Here is a 16,753-nt window from a genome sequence, read left to right as displayed (position 1 = left end):
ACTGTCATGTTCATTGTGGGGAGATAATCGGTTTCAAGGTTACACGGACGTTTGAGGTCTGGTAACGAGTACAATGCGCTTTCACTCTTTCCGCATTCTTCTTCCAATCTGCTCCTGCTACTTTCCCACGCAACGTACCAGTCCGAAAAGCGCGTCACCATTATTGGGGGGAAACACACGATGTTCGACATTCCGTCACCCCAGGGTCGACGCGAATATGGAAATGGTCCACTACCGCAATACTTGCAAAATGCCCTTTGAACCTTGTATTGATGGATCTGGTGGTTTGTCCAATGTACTCTTTGCCATACTTTAACGGAATACTGTACTACTCCCACCTTACATCCCGTGAATTTGTTTTCATGGTTTATCCGTTTTATCCTTACCGATTCTATGCATTGCTGTCCCATTGCTGCCCACGCCGTTATTCAAAACAACATCCGCGTTATACCTCTTAGAGGGTGACGGTGATGTGATAAGAGTGATAAGTACAAGTCAGCGAAGAAGCAATACCCCTTCAACACGGGCACGGAAAATGATATTAAGTGCGTAATGAGTTAAGTCTTAATGTAAATCGCGCCGTACGATGCGGAGATATTTAATGGCATTCCTCGGTATGATACTTTCCGCGTAATGAAATCGCCACAACTCATTCACCCACGAAATGCGTATAGCTTGAAGCAGAGTTAACTTGAACGCGCCTGCGACCTGTGGTGCGGAAAGAGAGCCACCCTAGCGGCGCTTAGGAGAAAGAAAGGAAAACAGTTTTTCGACTGTCCCTCTTGTTCTGCGTGGGTGTTCGCCGTGTCATGAGCTGTTCACTCGGCATTGCCCTCAGCTGTGGTAATCGTCGCAACTTTTGTTTGCGTTTGCGGCGATGATGTAAGGGTGTATGCTGGTCGATGTCACACGGATGCGATGCCGTTACCTTAATGATACACACGAAGGTGGTCACGTTTGCTGAGTGCATCCTCATCTGTTTTATCACAATGCCGAAAACGCCCCACTCAGTGAATGCGACAACTTTCGCATGTATCATTCAGAGTTGTACGTAACTCTTACCTAGTAACTAGTTACTTTTTTTGGTAACGAAGTAAAGACTTAGTTACCTTTCCAAAATTTGTAACTAGTAACGTATTCCGTTACAAAAGTCGGTAACTGGTTACGCACGTTACCCGTTTCTTTTTCTCGTTCAAAGTTCAAACGCGGCTTCGACAAGCACAGTGTTCCCTCTCAGTGGGGGAAATTCCGAAGGTCACACGTGGTGAGCTGACCTGGATATTCAGCTCATGGGAGGTTCTGGTCAGTGGCCACTCTTTTTTGTGCCCCAGGGTGAATGACGTGAGGACTATAACAAAGCTGTCCGGTTGTGTGATTGCCCTGTGAGTTTGCTTGTTATCGCTCAGCTACCGATGAATAGGTTAAAGCCGAGAGGCTGACAAAACTTTAATCGTGAGAGGGCATTGTCATCTAGGTAGTCATCCCATTGTTGCAAAATGTATACACCAGAACTCGATGACGGTATCCCCGCTTTGTACGTGTCAGTAACCGTGGAACGTATCCCTGAAAATGAGACTGGTCCGTGTACTCTGGCTCTATCGCCCTTGCACTTGACGGCTCCTGTGGCAACAACTGCATGTGTCAGTAAGATGGCAGAAATGACGGCCGTGTCACCGTGGCCCGCGTTGGACGAGATGTTCATGATGAAAACGACAAAAGGAGACGGAAATTTTGTACTTACGTGCCTGCTTTGCCGTCCCAAGTCAAAGTTCCTCAGTACGTCCCAGACGTCGTATTCAAATTTGAAGAAACACGTCAAGGTAAGCGTTGCTATTTCTTTCTTTATTTTATTTTTTTCTTGCGGACAGCACATCGAGACGTGCACGCTACAGACTTTGTTTTACAAATCAGTGGATTGTGTCGGGGTACCAAATGCCGGAAATACAAATTTACAGTAAAACAGAGAAAGTGAGTCTTGTTGCCAGATGCTAATCCTGCACGCATGATTTCCAGTCCGTTCACCCAACGAAGGTAGCCGTATTTGACGCAGCAGTGAACAGAAAACGCAAGGCGGAGCCTCCGGCAGGACCACCCCTGAAGCAACTCCGTATTGATGTGCAAGACGCTGGCCTCAGGGAGATATCTCAAGAGACATTGTAACGACCTCGTACTGAATTTCGTAGTCAACGGTACACATCCATTTTCTCTCGTAGAGGAGCCTTCATTTGTTCAGATGTTGCAATATCTTGCTCCCAAGCGAAAGGTGTTAACAGCAAGAATTAAGGAAAAGTTTGTTGAGATAAAGCGCAATCTTCAAGATGCCTTCCAGCGTTTGCAGTACGTCACGGTCACCGCACACTGCTGGACCTCGCACCATAGGTAAATATGCACTACTGGTCTATTGCACATCATTCTCGTTCAGTGTTTGTATGTTATGTGCGTGTCGCTTGTATTCGTTGCGCAACTTGATATACTGTTCACGTTGTGTTCCAGGCACTTTCTTGGACTTACAGCACTTTGGCTAGAGCCAGAGACCTTAGAACGGAAGATCGCGACCATGGCCTGCCGCCGCATGGTTTGTAGCGTAACCTATGATAGGCTGGCGAAAGTAATGACAGATGTATTCGAAGAGTATGGTCTTCAGGAAAAAGTGACAAGAGTTATCACAGACAACGGCTCAAACTTCGTCAAAGCATTTAGGTGAGGAGCTTTCGCGTTTCTTATTATTGCTTATGCCATCAATCTTTACAGTTCGTGACCCTGGTCACTCCTGCGTTACATAGGTGTTTTGGAGGTGCAACAGAAGACAGCGAAGAAGACACCGGCATGGAGCGAGAGCAACTCACAACACTTCTCTTGGACCAAGATCCCAAAGTGTGCCTGCCACCACATCAGCGTTGCACCGCACACACTTTGAACCTCATTGCCACGTCAGACGCTGCACGTGCTGAGCTGGACCCGGAATATAAAAACAAAACAAAAAGTACTCAAGAAATGTTCTGCGCTGTGGAGCAAGCAGGGACAGTCTGCACGAGCTGCTGATGTTATAAAAAGGCAGTGTGGTGTTTACCTAACGAGGCCGGTGCCTACGCGGTGGAACTCTCTTTACGACTCTCTGGAATGTCTCCTGCGGTTGGTTAATGAAGGCAAAGACATTGATGCGTTGTGCCGAAAGCTCAACGTTCCAGCGATCCAGCGGAGCGTCGACATGACATTTATTGAGCAGTATTGCAGGGTAAGTGCATTTTTGAAATCTCGTAGTTTTAATAAGGCGCCGCAACACACTGCATTTTGAGTTAAGGAAAACACATTGTATTCGTCTCTCGCTAGGTAATGATGACGCTGTGTGCTGCGCTTGACATACTGCAAGGCGATAAACACACGTTTCTCGGGTATCTCCTTCCGACCATATACGTACTGATTCGCAGGCTGGAATACGAAGGAATGAAGGGACTGCGATTCTGCAGGTCTTTAGTTTCTGCTGTTCTTGACGGCATCGAGAAACGGTAAGTAACACATGCGGTGGTCAATGACCGTTGTGAGCTTTCTTTCGATCTTTTGCGTCATGTCGTTTCCTGTGTATATTTCCTTGTCTGGGTTCCCTTTGCATTCGTCTCCCCTGACTACGCTCTCCCACAGGTTTGGAACCCTCGCTGATGACAAAGACCTGCTGATTGCAGCCGCAGTGATTCCACGTTTCAAGCTGTCATCGATTACCGACAATATTCAGCGGCACGCTGTCATGGACCAGATAAAGAAGAAGCTCTCCGACATCTCGGAATCTGCGCCAGCAACGGAGACGCGATGCCCGCCGAGGGATTCCTGCACAGAGGATTTCTTCGCATTTGCGCAGCACGCCCTTACCACTGCGTCATCCACCGAAGACCAAGAGCTGATGGAGTTCATGGCGCACGACGGAAGATTATCCGCTTTCTGCAATACGGAAAGACTTCCCTCGTGTGCATGAGCTGTTCCTCCGACTGTACACACCCGTTCCTTGGAGCGCGTCGGTAGAGCGGTTGTTTAGCCTCGCTCCAGATGTTCTCACAAGGAAGGGGACAAAGATAACCGATGCTCATTTCGAATATCAACTATTGTTAAAAGGGAATGCTCTATAAATTAGATGAATAAAGTATCAGTTTTTATTTATTTATTTTGATTTTGACGTGCTAATCCTGGTTCAGTAATACGATAATACTACGGTAACGGGAACGCGTTCTTTTTGGGTGAGCGGTAACGTATTCAGTTCCTTTTTCCTGTGGTAACGGGTAACGGTATTTAGTTCCTTTTTTTCGGTAACGTGTACAACTCTGGTATCATTAAGATAACGGCATCGCATCCGTGCGATATCGGCCAGCACACACCTTTATATAATCGCCGCAAACCCAAACACACGTTGCGATGACAACCACAGCTAAGGGTAATGCCGAGTCAACAGGTCGTGACAGGGCGGATACCCCCACAGCACAAGTGAGACAGCGGAAACACTTTTCCCCTATATTTTTCCTATGCTCCACTAGGGTGGCTCTCCTCCTGCTCGCAGGTCGTAGACGCGTTCAAGTTAACTCTGCTTCAAGCTGTACCCTCGGCAAAAGAACAATTTAAAACTTCCATAAAGCCACTCTGTACCGCGCACCGCGCAATTATTTTATAAAGTACACGAAAACAAGTATTATGTTTGGCAAAATGCCTCGCGTTGTTAACGATTGCTATTTTGCATATTTGCTTTTGGCGTAGACTGCCACCTGACACGCAAGATGACAGCAGCTTTCCGATATAGTACAGACCATCGATGAAATAAGAAAATTTTCTCACTTTGTCTGATATTGTCGGCATTTTTAATCTCTTTGAACACGTTTACGCTCTTCAAGTACCGCATCTCTTACGTGTCTAGTGGGAGACCCGCATCGACATCATTGCGTTTAATGTAATATGACGTGTAGCACGACTATCATAAGATCGGGACCCGACTGACATTACATGTTAATGCCATTCTTTCGGGCCGTGTGGCGAGTGTATAAGGCGAACACAACATGATCTCAAAGACAGCAACTCTTTAATGAGAAACAAACTTTATGTGAGGTGGCAAGAAAGTATGAAACACTGGAGCGATGATCTCTTGTGCTAATGTCCTGACATTGTGCCAAAACTCGGGCCGCCAGACCATCAACCTTCAACGGAACTGAAGTCTCACTGAAAAGGATGGATAGTTTGTTGCACATTTGATGGCAACACACTAACCCCTAATTCCCAGAAAGGAATATGCATTCCTTTTGTGCCCAGGGAGCCTCGTGTTCGTTTCCACGATTGATGTTCAAATATGCACTTTGCAAATTTGAATAATAAAAATACTAACGTGCATTTCCTGTTACCATAATCACAAGTCATACAAAAGTATGCATACATAAGTCTATCCGCACTGGCATGCAGCATGCTCTCGTGAAGCGTCGGATTTCACTTACGCAAAGTATGCAATGGGTTTCTTTCAAGTTGAGAGGTGACGCTACGCAAGCTGGGACTTTGAACTTCCAGGTCGAAAGTTTAATTTCGCTCTACTGGAGCAAAGCAACTGTTTATAAAATATGGGTTAAACGACAATCAAGGTGAGTTCGCCTAGGAACACACGCCCCAAATAAGTAGTTTTAACAAAAATTTGGTGCGCACCTTTCTTATGGCAAAGTCTAGATTTCGTGATACTTCGTGTATGTTTCGGTTCCGTTTGCGCGCTCTTTGAAATCACGATCTTTTCTGCAAAAAGTTTCGTTACAACGCGCTCAACCTGATGTTTCAGATAACAAGCAGCATTTCAAATATGACAACAAAATCTACATCTGGTATTTTAAGCAGCAGTCTTTTGCACTCTGAGGGGGGGGGGGGGGAATATATATTTATTGAAAGGAACGCATCAAACGCATATAGTCCACTTTTCGCAAGTGCCGCAAGTGCAATTTGGATCGTGCATCCCTGGGGGACCATGTACGACAGACAGGTTAAAACTAATCGCGGTCCATATAGGAGAATGTTGCTTTCTTCAAAAAACATCTGCCCCTTTTGTGGAAACACTAATTCCACAATCTCTTCTGATAAATGTTGATGCCATTCGATTCCTCCGATAACTAGCATGTGTCTTTCGGCGCACGTTGAAGACACGTTGACACACACGTTGACAATCCTCAAAGACGCTCGTCCCGGCACCCGATTTTTCATCTGTACCTGTCGTCCAAGACAGACTTGCTTTCAGCTGTGTTACCGCGCCGACTGAAAACGAACACCCGTTAAAAAGTAGAGGGACACAACGGAAGGACTAAAGAAGGAGCGGGCAAAAACAAACTATTTGGAGGGGAAAAAGGGAAAAGAAGTTAAAAGTATCGGTTCACGTCATAGTTACGTTTCGAGCTCTTTCTCATCATCGGAAGCGGGGAAAAAGGTTCTATCAGACATCGGATTGCATGGACCAGCCGTTTCTAATAAAAACATCAATGGCCTCTAGCCTAGCCAAAACCTCTAGCCTAGGCTAGGTTAGGTTAGGCTAGGCTAGGCTAGGTTAGGTTAGATTAGGTTAGGGCGCCCCCTGCTGTAAGGGACTTCCAACGCCCCTGCAGGTGGAGCTTGCTTTTGTAAAAAGGTCTATTCCCGAAGCAATATGTTTTAAGGAAGCTCGCGTTCTGGTACCAGGGATGAGGAATTTTGAGGGCTACAAGGATGCCCGCTCAAATTCTAACCGAGATATTTAGAAGTGTTCCACCTGTCTTGTTTATCTGTAGTCCGGAAGGGAGACTTAGAACGTGCAACATCCAGGTTAGCCGGGGGTAGAAGGCAGCGTTGTTCTTATTTTTCTAGTATCATCGGCATGCAAGGACTTCACCAGGGAAGAAACTTCGTTTCCAATGAGACTAAGAACTCGAAACGCCAAGACAAAGAATGGCCTCTTCGTTACAGGGCGAAGTAAATATGCGTAGTGCAACTCGTGCGATGTCGAAGAAAATATAACACTTCCTGCTTCATTGCAGAAAATACGAACATCAGAGAAGGCGCCTCATGGAAAGGGATGAAGAACTTAGGCCACCCAGCTTCTTTACTAGAGTCACTCATTTACAATGGACAACACAAAGGAGAGTACTGACTTCATGAAGGTGAGTGACGTCCTAGGAGTCCTTTTACGCGAGGGGGAAACACTCACACAAAACAGTAAAGTGGAGACCAAGGGACTGCTCAACGGACCACGGAAGGTGCCCAACTCCACTTATGGACATTGTACTTTACGGGACATTTCTATGTACTCTGTGTGTTTAGTTTTATTTTTCTTTTACTTGTCGCCCTTTCCGGCAGGCAGACCGCCTTTTTTGAAATCATCACTCAAGTGGGAAAATGTGCATTTCCGGAGTACCGCTCAGGGTAGCCGCTTGGAACGTAGCCTCTGGCTTTTTGCCCTAATTTCAACCCCGAGTGTGAGGTAAATTATGGTAACCGTTAACGTTCTGTCATTCCAGAAGCTCAACGAGTCGTTTCTCCAGTTGCATGTTGCATAAGAACTTCATCAAACTCGTAAGTCAGGTGTCAAGAAAAAGCAGACGTGCAGTCCCCCATTTCCGTGCCGACAGTGCAATGGTAGAAGTACGCTCAACGTCCTCACTTCAGCTTGGGATTTGTAACCGTCTAGGTATGTTTCAGTGATTGCCTATGGGGATTAATGAACGTATCACGCGTAATGGGTAGCTTCCGTGAGAGCAAGTTCATGTTTTCTCTTTTCAAGGACGATTGAAACGTAGTTTCCTATTCAAATTGAAATTGATGTTGCCATGTCGACTCAGCCTCGGCATACTCCCATGGTTATGACGAGGGTTATCAATTCCGAGCAATTTTCGCCGCCCAGGGATTTCGGGATTTTTTGCTGTCAATCCCGCGATCCCGGGACGGGATTTCGAGATTCTGGGGAGTTCAAATAGTTCGTCCAGGTATAGTCCTGCGGTGGTTGGAATTATCTGACCCGCATCATAACCGTACCCGCAGGTTCAAATCCGCACCCGACACGCAACCCGCGTCCCATTACAAATTGAGACTCACATCTGCCTGCATATTTTTTCCAAAAGCTCATTCGCACCCGACCCGCTACCCGCCACGCGATGAACGTTGACGAGTAGACTGATAGAAATCCATGGTCTATGCATGATGATTACATGTGTCTGTATGCATGGTTTCTTGTACGACATCAGGGGGCAAAAAGGTGCCAATGCGTGTTGATTTTGTGACGTGAGTCATGATGATACGAAACCCGACATGGACAAAGAAAGACACACAGGCGCTGTTGCGTCGTAACGGTGTGAGCGTTTGTTCCGCCGTTGTCAGCAACGTTAGCCAGCGCCGTTATCAGCAAATTCAGTACAGACGCGTAAGAAATTAACCAACTCGGCGTACTTTCTAATAGTGTTGTAAGAAATGGGAAGATGATGATTCGTCCCTTAACGCTCGTGACATGCCCACTTCACCGGCAGTTGTTCGAGTCATCGTCATCCTCACAGTTGATCTTAATCATCCTCCATTAAAGGTTTCCTATACGGGTTCGTTCCTGCTCCTTTCCAACATTTTGGTACCGAAACCCGGGACGGAGGCACCGCCTTCCCTATCTACGACGAAAGGACCGCAGGAATACGACAACACATGGAATAGCTCCAGACGCTACGTGACCCCTCTTCGTTCCTGTGTTCAGAAGCTGGTGAATGACATCATGACGTCGCTCAGAGAAACAGCTCCTTTCCAACAGGTGTTTTGGTAAAGTGCGCCGACCGTATACCCGACCCGCTAGCTGCACGACACCGAAAAGCTAGACTTGCCACCCAAAAGTAGACTTGCCACCCGCAACAACGTGCGAGTCACCCGCGGGTGCCCGCAGGTCCCGCGGGCAGCACAGGTCTCTACTTCCAAGTCCATTTACATCAAGTGATTATATATATCGGAGTGTTGTGCGCAGTTCATGTCGGCTTTGTCAAATCTACCTTTCCTGAAGGAAAGCACTCGAAAATTCGCAGTGTAACCACACTGGTAAAATAGTGATGGCGAAATGGTTACATTAGTTTTTTTTTTTTTGCTATAATAATGCCACTGCATTTTTATTCATCTGCATTTCACTGTTGCAATTGAAAAGAAGGCGAGTCGCGCTACACTTGAAGTAGCAAGATATATTACTTTATAATTTCCTCAAACGGCGTAACGTTCCACTTGAATGAAGAACAGCAACAAAAAAAAAAAAAGGAAAAAAGAAAAACGAATGGAAAGAAACGAAACGTTAAACGGTTTACAACACCGTCGCTGCGTGCTGATCACATTGTACAATGTTTAAAACACGACCTGAGAAAGCACAGGAAAGGACTTCGGGACGTCAAAAATTGGTTAGGATCCTGGGATTTCGGGATTTGGGATATCCCGATTGACAACCCTAGTTATGACAAAATAAGTTAGTGAGGCATCACACAAAATGCCATATCACCTTTGCAGGACATCTCTCAGTTGTACTGCCAACTGCAGGATAACTCTTAGTTTAAGATCGACCACACAATCTGACGTTGCTGTTTGCAGTCATAACTCGAGCTGGTTGTCATTGCGATACACACTTGTGAAGGTCCTCAAGCACGATGTGCAGCATATTACTGACATATCACAGTAATTGTACTGTGTGACATGTGACCCAATTGAAGCAGAGCTCTACACCAAAAGCACAAACTTCAAGAAGCCACATGATCGGTGTGACAAGCCCTGCGTGAGTACGTAACAGTAAAGTTCCTTTATGGAGAGCAACTTTTATTGGATACTAAGTCAGGAATTGCGAACGCATTTACTTACCATACGTTAAAATTCACCATAACGAGCACCCAATATGCAGGTCAAACACGTTAGAATACTACGACTCACGTTGTAAACACCATATTGAGCGGTAACATTGGTCATATTTCGGTAGCGGTAGTGAGCGTTATTTTTCTTTGAAGTATCCGTGTGCGTGAAACATTCACCGGTTGAACCCGTCTCGAACAAGTAGAGATACCATGAACTTCAGTGGCTAGAGCTGGAAAGTGAAAGGAAGTCACTCACTTGTCGATGTGGTCCACTGACTGGGCAGCCGTCATGCACAATCCCAACAAGATTGAAAGTGACGTAAACGCCGCACGCTCTGAAACCAGCAGCATCTTTACGAGTGCGGAGACGAACGCGATGGGATGCTATGGCACGCGCGCGGGTTCCGGCTCGCCGCATGCGCTGTGGAGGCGAACACCGCGCCGCTTTCAGCGCGCTCTAGACTCTTGTTTTGCTCTTTATTTTTCTTCATCCTCGTGTCAGACGAAATTAGTTCCGTTTGAGCTTTGTGCACTTTCCTGCTTCAAACATATTGAAGTAAATCCTGTTACAGCGGTTCTAGGTGCGTGTGAAGGCAGTAGTCGTGGTTCCTGTCCGGTTCAGCGGCAACAGAACTTGCAACTTACTGAGAGAAGGAAGCCACTGAAAAGGTTATTCAGCTGTATGACTCGAACCCATTTCTTTTGGATTGCCGATCTCGTGTTTCTCTGCGTTTGATGTTTGATTCAGTAGGCTGCTCATGTGCATTTCAAGAAACGTGGGAGCCCAGCAAGTAACACGCCGAGTGACTCGAATTAATACATATTTAATTAAATGTTATTAGTAAAGTTTCTTCCGTTGTTGCTGGAAGGTGGTCCGTTGATGTGCTCACAGATCGAAGATATTCCCAAGAGACGTCCGACAGGCGGTATATTCTCGAACAATAACTGGGCTTTATTTACATAGTTATTTACATAACTATATACAAGACAATACTTCAGCGACTGAAGTCACGGGGCTTTCGCCTCGTCTTCATGAAGTCGTTGCGGCTTCCACACTCAGATTTTCGTGTGTCCTCCGCTTAAAAGGGTGACATTTGAGACACAACCCCCGCAAGCAAACACCAATCCCAGAAGCCCGGTTCAAACGTCTCCAACTAATGGTTGGCCTAGTTTGAATTTAGACCGAACCAGGCACCTCCTAATTGTCCGCCCACCGCTCGGTATTTATGGGTAACGGACCAAGCTGTCAATCCGTGCACCATGCAACTTTGGACAGTGCATCTTCCTTGGCCCACTCTACTGATTTATGGCCAGCGAGCATCTGGTCGCGAAGGCCCCCTGAGGTGTCAAGTGTCGTCCGTCCAACGTGCCTTCCCCGAATCTCTGTCGGGTGGCTATTCCACTGAGTTGGAAATGTACAATATTCGCGAGATTTCTAAAAAGTACAACTCTTACATTATTATTAAATAATATTAATTACCGACCAAATATAAAGGAGCTTTGGGGTTCGCTCCACGTGGATATTTGTAGAAAAAATAGATACCTGTTGGATATCTGTAAATAAGGAACCTACGACCGATTGCTCTTCAAGAGATGAACCAATAGCTAACAACAATGTACTAATTCTATGAATGTGAAGCAGACATTAAGATAATGTTGGACACATAAAACAAAATGACTGAATATTTGCTGTGCATGAGGACTTGGCCATAACATGCCATAAAAGGTAAAAGGCAGATTACGTGAAAAAGCTAAGAACATTATGATGAGCAAGCATTCGTTAAGATGTGCACAAATATAACCAAAAACCGTAAATCCTTCAGTAGGGCCTCACCCAGAAGCAATTTATGCAGACTTTTAGACAGTAGCGGATGTCCCTCACTGAGCAAGAAAGCAGCGAAAGAAATAAATTAAGCTGGCACACCTTACGTGTAAACTTATTTGAATTGTTGTGTAATTCCAATAAAGCCCCCATCCCCCCATCATGATGACCCCCTCATCCGTTCCCAATACGCAATAGGGCAGTGTATCGCCTCAGCGGCGGTGAATCGCCCACCTCATCCAATGTATGTGTGTGTGTGTGTGTCTAATAATGCCTTTTTTAATAGAGGTGCGCGAACTCTGCTGGGGAACCTCCTGTATCGATTTCATAATGCCTATTTTGGCGTAGGTGCCTCAAACTCCGGTTAATCATTGAAAACTGCGTATAATAGCCCTAAAGCCGTTGCGTATCTCCGCTGTCCAGGCGAAATTGACATCGGTCACGTCGCTGATAAATGAAAATCGGTTACTCGGTACAGTCGCTTGCTCGTTATTTCTCTCACTTCCAGCATTGTGTTGTTTCGTGGGTCGTTATTATAAAATATAGGCATGTTTCGTAACGACTCTGTCGCAATCTAGGACTCGTCGCTGAGGGATTATCATCAGATAGGTGTCGTTGGATCGCCGTACTGTTCAACTGTGGAGAACACGGAGCACGTGCTGGTCACCTGCCGACGCATCAACTCTAGTCGGCGAACACTTGAGAACGCCCTCGCGAAACTTGACGACCGACCTTTTAGTGTTGAGAAGGCACTGGGGAGCTGGCCGAGGCAGCACCAGCAACCTGCGCTGTGTGCACTGACGAACTACCACAAGGACATACGTCCATTTGTAGCGACAAGAATAAGGACACACGGTTAGACACTGAATAGGAAAGAACAGGTCGCAACTTTCAACCACTTTTACTGGAATGAGCCCCCCCCCCCCCGAACATAAAACCAAATACAATCTTCTCATCCGTACCCTCCCCCTCTTCTTCCATACCTGAGCGCCGCACACTGCGTCAACAGCCAATCAACGACGATACCGCCAATCATCGACGATACCGCCCTTCAGAACACCCGTCCGTAGTTGATAAGATGTCGTTGTTTCTCTGTGAGGGTCGCCGTCGCCGCACTGACGCACTTATCTTTAAGTTGCATTATCGTTTTTGTCTCTAACACATGCCGCACATGAACGTCTTTAGATCTGTACAAGACTTTTTACAAGGACATACGTGCTGAAATAATCTTTTAAAACATTCAGTGCTTTCACACGTCAAGCGTCCTGGAACAGCTGGTCGCGCCAGTGCAACCTACGTTTCCATTTTTTTTATTTCTATTTCTATTTGTAAGGGATTTTCTAGGACTCGCGCCCGTTTACATCCAGAAGTGTCCCTGAAGTTTGTTTAATATCTCCTTTTTCTTTAACGGATTCACACGCGGTAAAATGCTGACGATCGAGGGGAGTGACGTACGAAGGTAGGCACATGTCCAATGTGCCACAACAGAGTCAAACGCTTTCTTAAAATCTAGGAAAATGGTGTCTGTTTGTATACCACGGTCCGTATGAGAATGTATGTCCGAGCTGAATAAAGACAGCTGTGTTTCACACAGAGATCCTTGCGGAAACCGTGCTGGTGTTTGAAGAAAAAAATTATTTTCAAGATGAGAGGAAATAGCCGAGTAGATGACATGTTCAGGAATTTTACAGCATATGCTTGTTAGGGAGATAGGACGGTAGTTTATGGGAGACGACTTATTGGCGCCCTGTTTAAAAATGGAAATAACCTTCCCCTGTCGCCAGTCATGAGGTACGTATGCGCAGACTTGTGCGTAACGCGTTACTAGTAATTGCGTTACTTGTAATCAATTACCTTTTTGAGTAATTTTTCGAGTAATCAGTTACTTTACTGTCAAAGTAATTTTTCGAGTAATCAATTACTTTTCTGAGTAATCGATTACTCAGTAATTGATTACTTTTCCGGCAGAGATTAGCTTATCTTTCAGATGTTCTGCCCCAAGTCAAGCCCCTGGTGCCATCAGCCTTTGTTGGGCTGTTCTACTATAGCAAGCGGAGGTCATTGTAATAATGCTCTGGAATTTCAGAGTCTCTCTCCCTAATCTCTTCCTACACCAGTGTGATGGTACCTGAAGCTTTGTAGGTTTAGTGAGTCATGGGGAAGTTCCACGCAATGCTCTTCCACAATCGGGTCAACGTCTTCCCGGGCGTACAGATCTCCTTGTCCTACGTGTTTTTGTTTGTCTTGTTATTTCAGCTGTTCCGCTGTTGAACCTTTTTTTTTTTTTCTGAGGCACACAAAGACGGTTATAATTTGCGTGAATGCAGAGTAACGACCGAAGTAACGCGTTACTTTTCTACTCGTTACTCCATTACATTTGAAGTCGAGTAATTGGTAATGGTAATCAATTACTCTTTCCACAGAAGTAACGGTAACGGTAATCAATTACTTTTTTCGAGTAACGGGCACAAGTCTGCGTATGCGTGATGAAGTGATTGCGTAAAAATGGCGCACAAGTATAACGATGCGACTACCCTGGTATTCTTAAGCATTGTAGTGTTGATACAATCGGGTCCAGCTGAGGAGGATAGCTTTAGGCCGTCGATTATCTTGATTATCCCGCCTGTGAGATCACAATCTTCTCCATAGCTGTGAAACTACTATTGGAAGTGGCTACATTGGTGACAATGGGTATACTATCCTTCGTAAAAACAGTAGCAAAAGCTTCATTGAAGATACAGACGCAATTGGCATCATTTATCTTTGAGCCATCGGCATCAGTTAGGCTAATGGGTTCAACACGAGGGGGATTTATAACTCGCCAGAATTTGCGAGGGTTTGTTGAAAGCATAGCTGGGAGTTCAGATATGTAAAAATCCTGCTTAGCCTCGCGGAGAGCCTTAATATGTTGACACGAGTATTCCCATGAGCATTCCCACACGAGCATTATAAGTTCGAAAGTAACGGGTGGGTGGACTAATATCTGATATTTATGCGCATATTTATCGTAGATAATGTGGCTGATTCTAGCGCATGGCTGGATTTCTGCGTTGCTTTTTCACAGCCTTCAGTCGTGCCAGAACTTGAACGTGTCAGCACATGAGGAGACAGCGGTTCTCCTTTCACGTGGCGAAAATGGAAGGTAATGTCAGCTACATTTTTTACTGAATCCATTCCGGTTGTGCGCTGATAGAACAGGCGAGTAACTTGGTTATGTTAATGATAAAATGGCTAGTAAGCAAGCGAACTGGTGAAGATGATGCATAATGTAAAAACCCCGAGACTAGGGAACACGAAGGGACAGGCACAACACGAAGTTGTGTTTTGTCTAAGGAAGTTCTCTTCAGAGATATGATTGAAGACTCTGCGGATAACACCCGAATACCATGTCCCGTTAAGGTTACAATTGCCCCCTGGGCGCGGTGCCACCCTGCAAGGGCTTGTTCAAACGTTAAAACCACAGGCTCTGTGCTGCATCGCTCTTTTGTGTTCAAACTTTGATGTAACTTTGTTGTACACGTACTTTTTCTTCGGTGCGACACCCTAGAGGCTGGCGGAAGCGGGTGAGTTCACTGTTTCGGAGGGGTGGAAGAGTGCCGACGCCAACTTGAGTTTCTCGACCATAGACCATTCAGCTTGTCCTAAGTACTTGACCCATGGAGCTTCCCTGCGCATCAGTGCCGTGCTCTTCGCTCTCTTTTTGCTTTCATGTAAGTCACTGGATTCCTCGAAGAGGTCTAAACAGAACTCCGACCTGTCGTCGCTTCGCGTTCATCATAATTCATCCCCTGGTAATAACCGCTGTGAAGTGGGATAGGGTCCCGTGGCTACCACGGGGAAACATCCCATGTCATCACCACTTCTGCATTTATTATTGTTGTTGTTGCACATACAAACAATCGCAGTAGAAACTGTGGGGGAAACTGTGGTCGCGTTGTGTGCGTTGGATGTTTTGTCGAACCAGAAGGTGTTCTAGTGGTGGTGCATAACAGCACATTTTCGCAAGGTTTGTCCTGCCCTTCTCTACCATTTCGATGTTCTGTCATGTCATTATCTGCATTCTTGCTTTTGTGGAGGTAAACAGATTTTTTTTTTCTGGTGGCGTGTACCCATACAGCGGCGCGCAGACTTGCCTTGAACAGCAGAGCGCGTGTCATCGGGCGCTGATAGCCAGCTGGAAACGAGATTGGGGTGATCGACTATCCCGTTGAAGGTAGTCGGTACGCACAACGGATGCGTCAGATAAACGCTGCGGTGCGGCAGTGCCACTGTATAACTGTGTGCGTTGTGCGTTTTGTGGAGCCAAGAACATATTTTAAAGGTGGAATGTAACAACACACTTTCAAAAGGTTTTGTCTGTCGTGTCCAATTCATTATTTGTACTTGCAATTACCTAATAGCTGCTTTGGCTGGCTTACGTAACATAAAGTGCTCATATAGGCCTAACAGCATAATTTTACAATCTCTGAATGTTTATTTTTATTTTTTTAAATTCCGTGAGCAAACACATAGCGCTGCGAAGCAAATGTGGCTATGAGCGGCGTACAGGTTTGGACAGATGGAGAGAAGACAGCAGGAAGGAGTGGGGGATAGAGGGGTTAGTATGCGCCCTGGGCCGACTTCAGGGGGAACTGTGCCGACATTCGTCTGGAACGTCTTCGGAAAACCCAGGGAAAACCTCAGACAGCACAGCCGGTGATAGGATTCGAACCCGTGTCACCTTCGAATCTGGGCCTGGATAGCGATCATCCTAACCACTCTGCCACGGGAGCTACTAATATCTCTATGTCTGTAATGCCCTATTTAGCAACCCAGTTTCCAATAACGTTTTTGTGTACATATGATGCGTACGTGTTCCGTTTGATGTTACCGAAAGAAAGTACATTACGATGCACAATCCGGTGCCTGCGAATATATGCGCAAGACATATGGCAAGGGAAAATGTTACCGTCTCAAGCAGCATCATGTAGGGTTTTGAACAGTGATGCTGCATGAGACAATTGCAATTCTCTCATTTATTATGCATGCAATACGTGGAGCCTAAATAGGTGCACACGACGAGGTTCCATAAGCGTACGCACCGGCGGTCAGGAGACATTGCTTT

At 45.8% G+C, this 16,753-nt stretch overlaps 2 protein-coding genes across 5 annotated transcripts in view; one reads left to right on the top strand and one right to left on the bottom strand.

Moving 5' to 3' along the window:
• LOC135385982 (glutamate-gated chloride channel-like) overlaps positions 1–16,753 on the bottom strand; it is a 310,653-nt gene that overhangs the window by 293,406 nt on the left and 494 nt on the right. For 3 of the 4 annotated variants that reach the window (XM_064615649.1, XM_064615650.1, XM_064615648.1), the window contains exon 1: positions 10,084–10,179. The exons of the other annotated variant lie outside the window; for it this stretch is intronic. In XM_064615649.1, coding sequence (XP_064471719.1) covers positions 10,084–10,178 — 95 coding nt within the window. In that variant the 5' untranslated portion in view covers position 10,179. Of the gene's footprint in view, positions 1–10,083; positions 10,180–16,753 lie in introns of those variants that run through there. 4 annotated transcript variants of the gene reach the window in all.
• LOC135383982 (uncharacterized) lies at positions 3,339–4,149 on the top strand. The gene is made up of 2 exons (XM_064613257.1): positions 3,339–3,506; positions 3,640–4,149. The coding sequence occupies exons 1-2, from the start codon at positions 3,445–3,447 to the stop codon at positions 3,965–3,967; spliced, it is 390 nt and encodes a 129-aa protein (XP_064469327.1). The 5' UTR covers positions 3,339–3,444; the 3' UTR covers positions 3,968–4,149.

Source organism: Ornithodoros turicata, chromosome 2, assembly GCF_037126465.1.
Source record: "Ornithodoros turicata isolate Travis chromosome 2, ASM3712646v1, whole genome shotgun sequence".
Taxonomy (NCBI): Eukaryota; Metazoa; Arthropoda; class Arachnida; order Ixodida; family Argasidae; genus Ornithodoros; species Ornithodoros turicata.
Note: the sequence above shows the minus strand (reverse complement) of the source record. Positions and strands in the feature narration are given on the sequence as shown.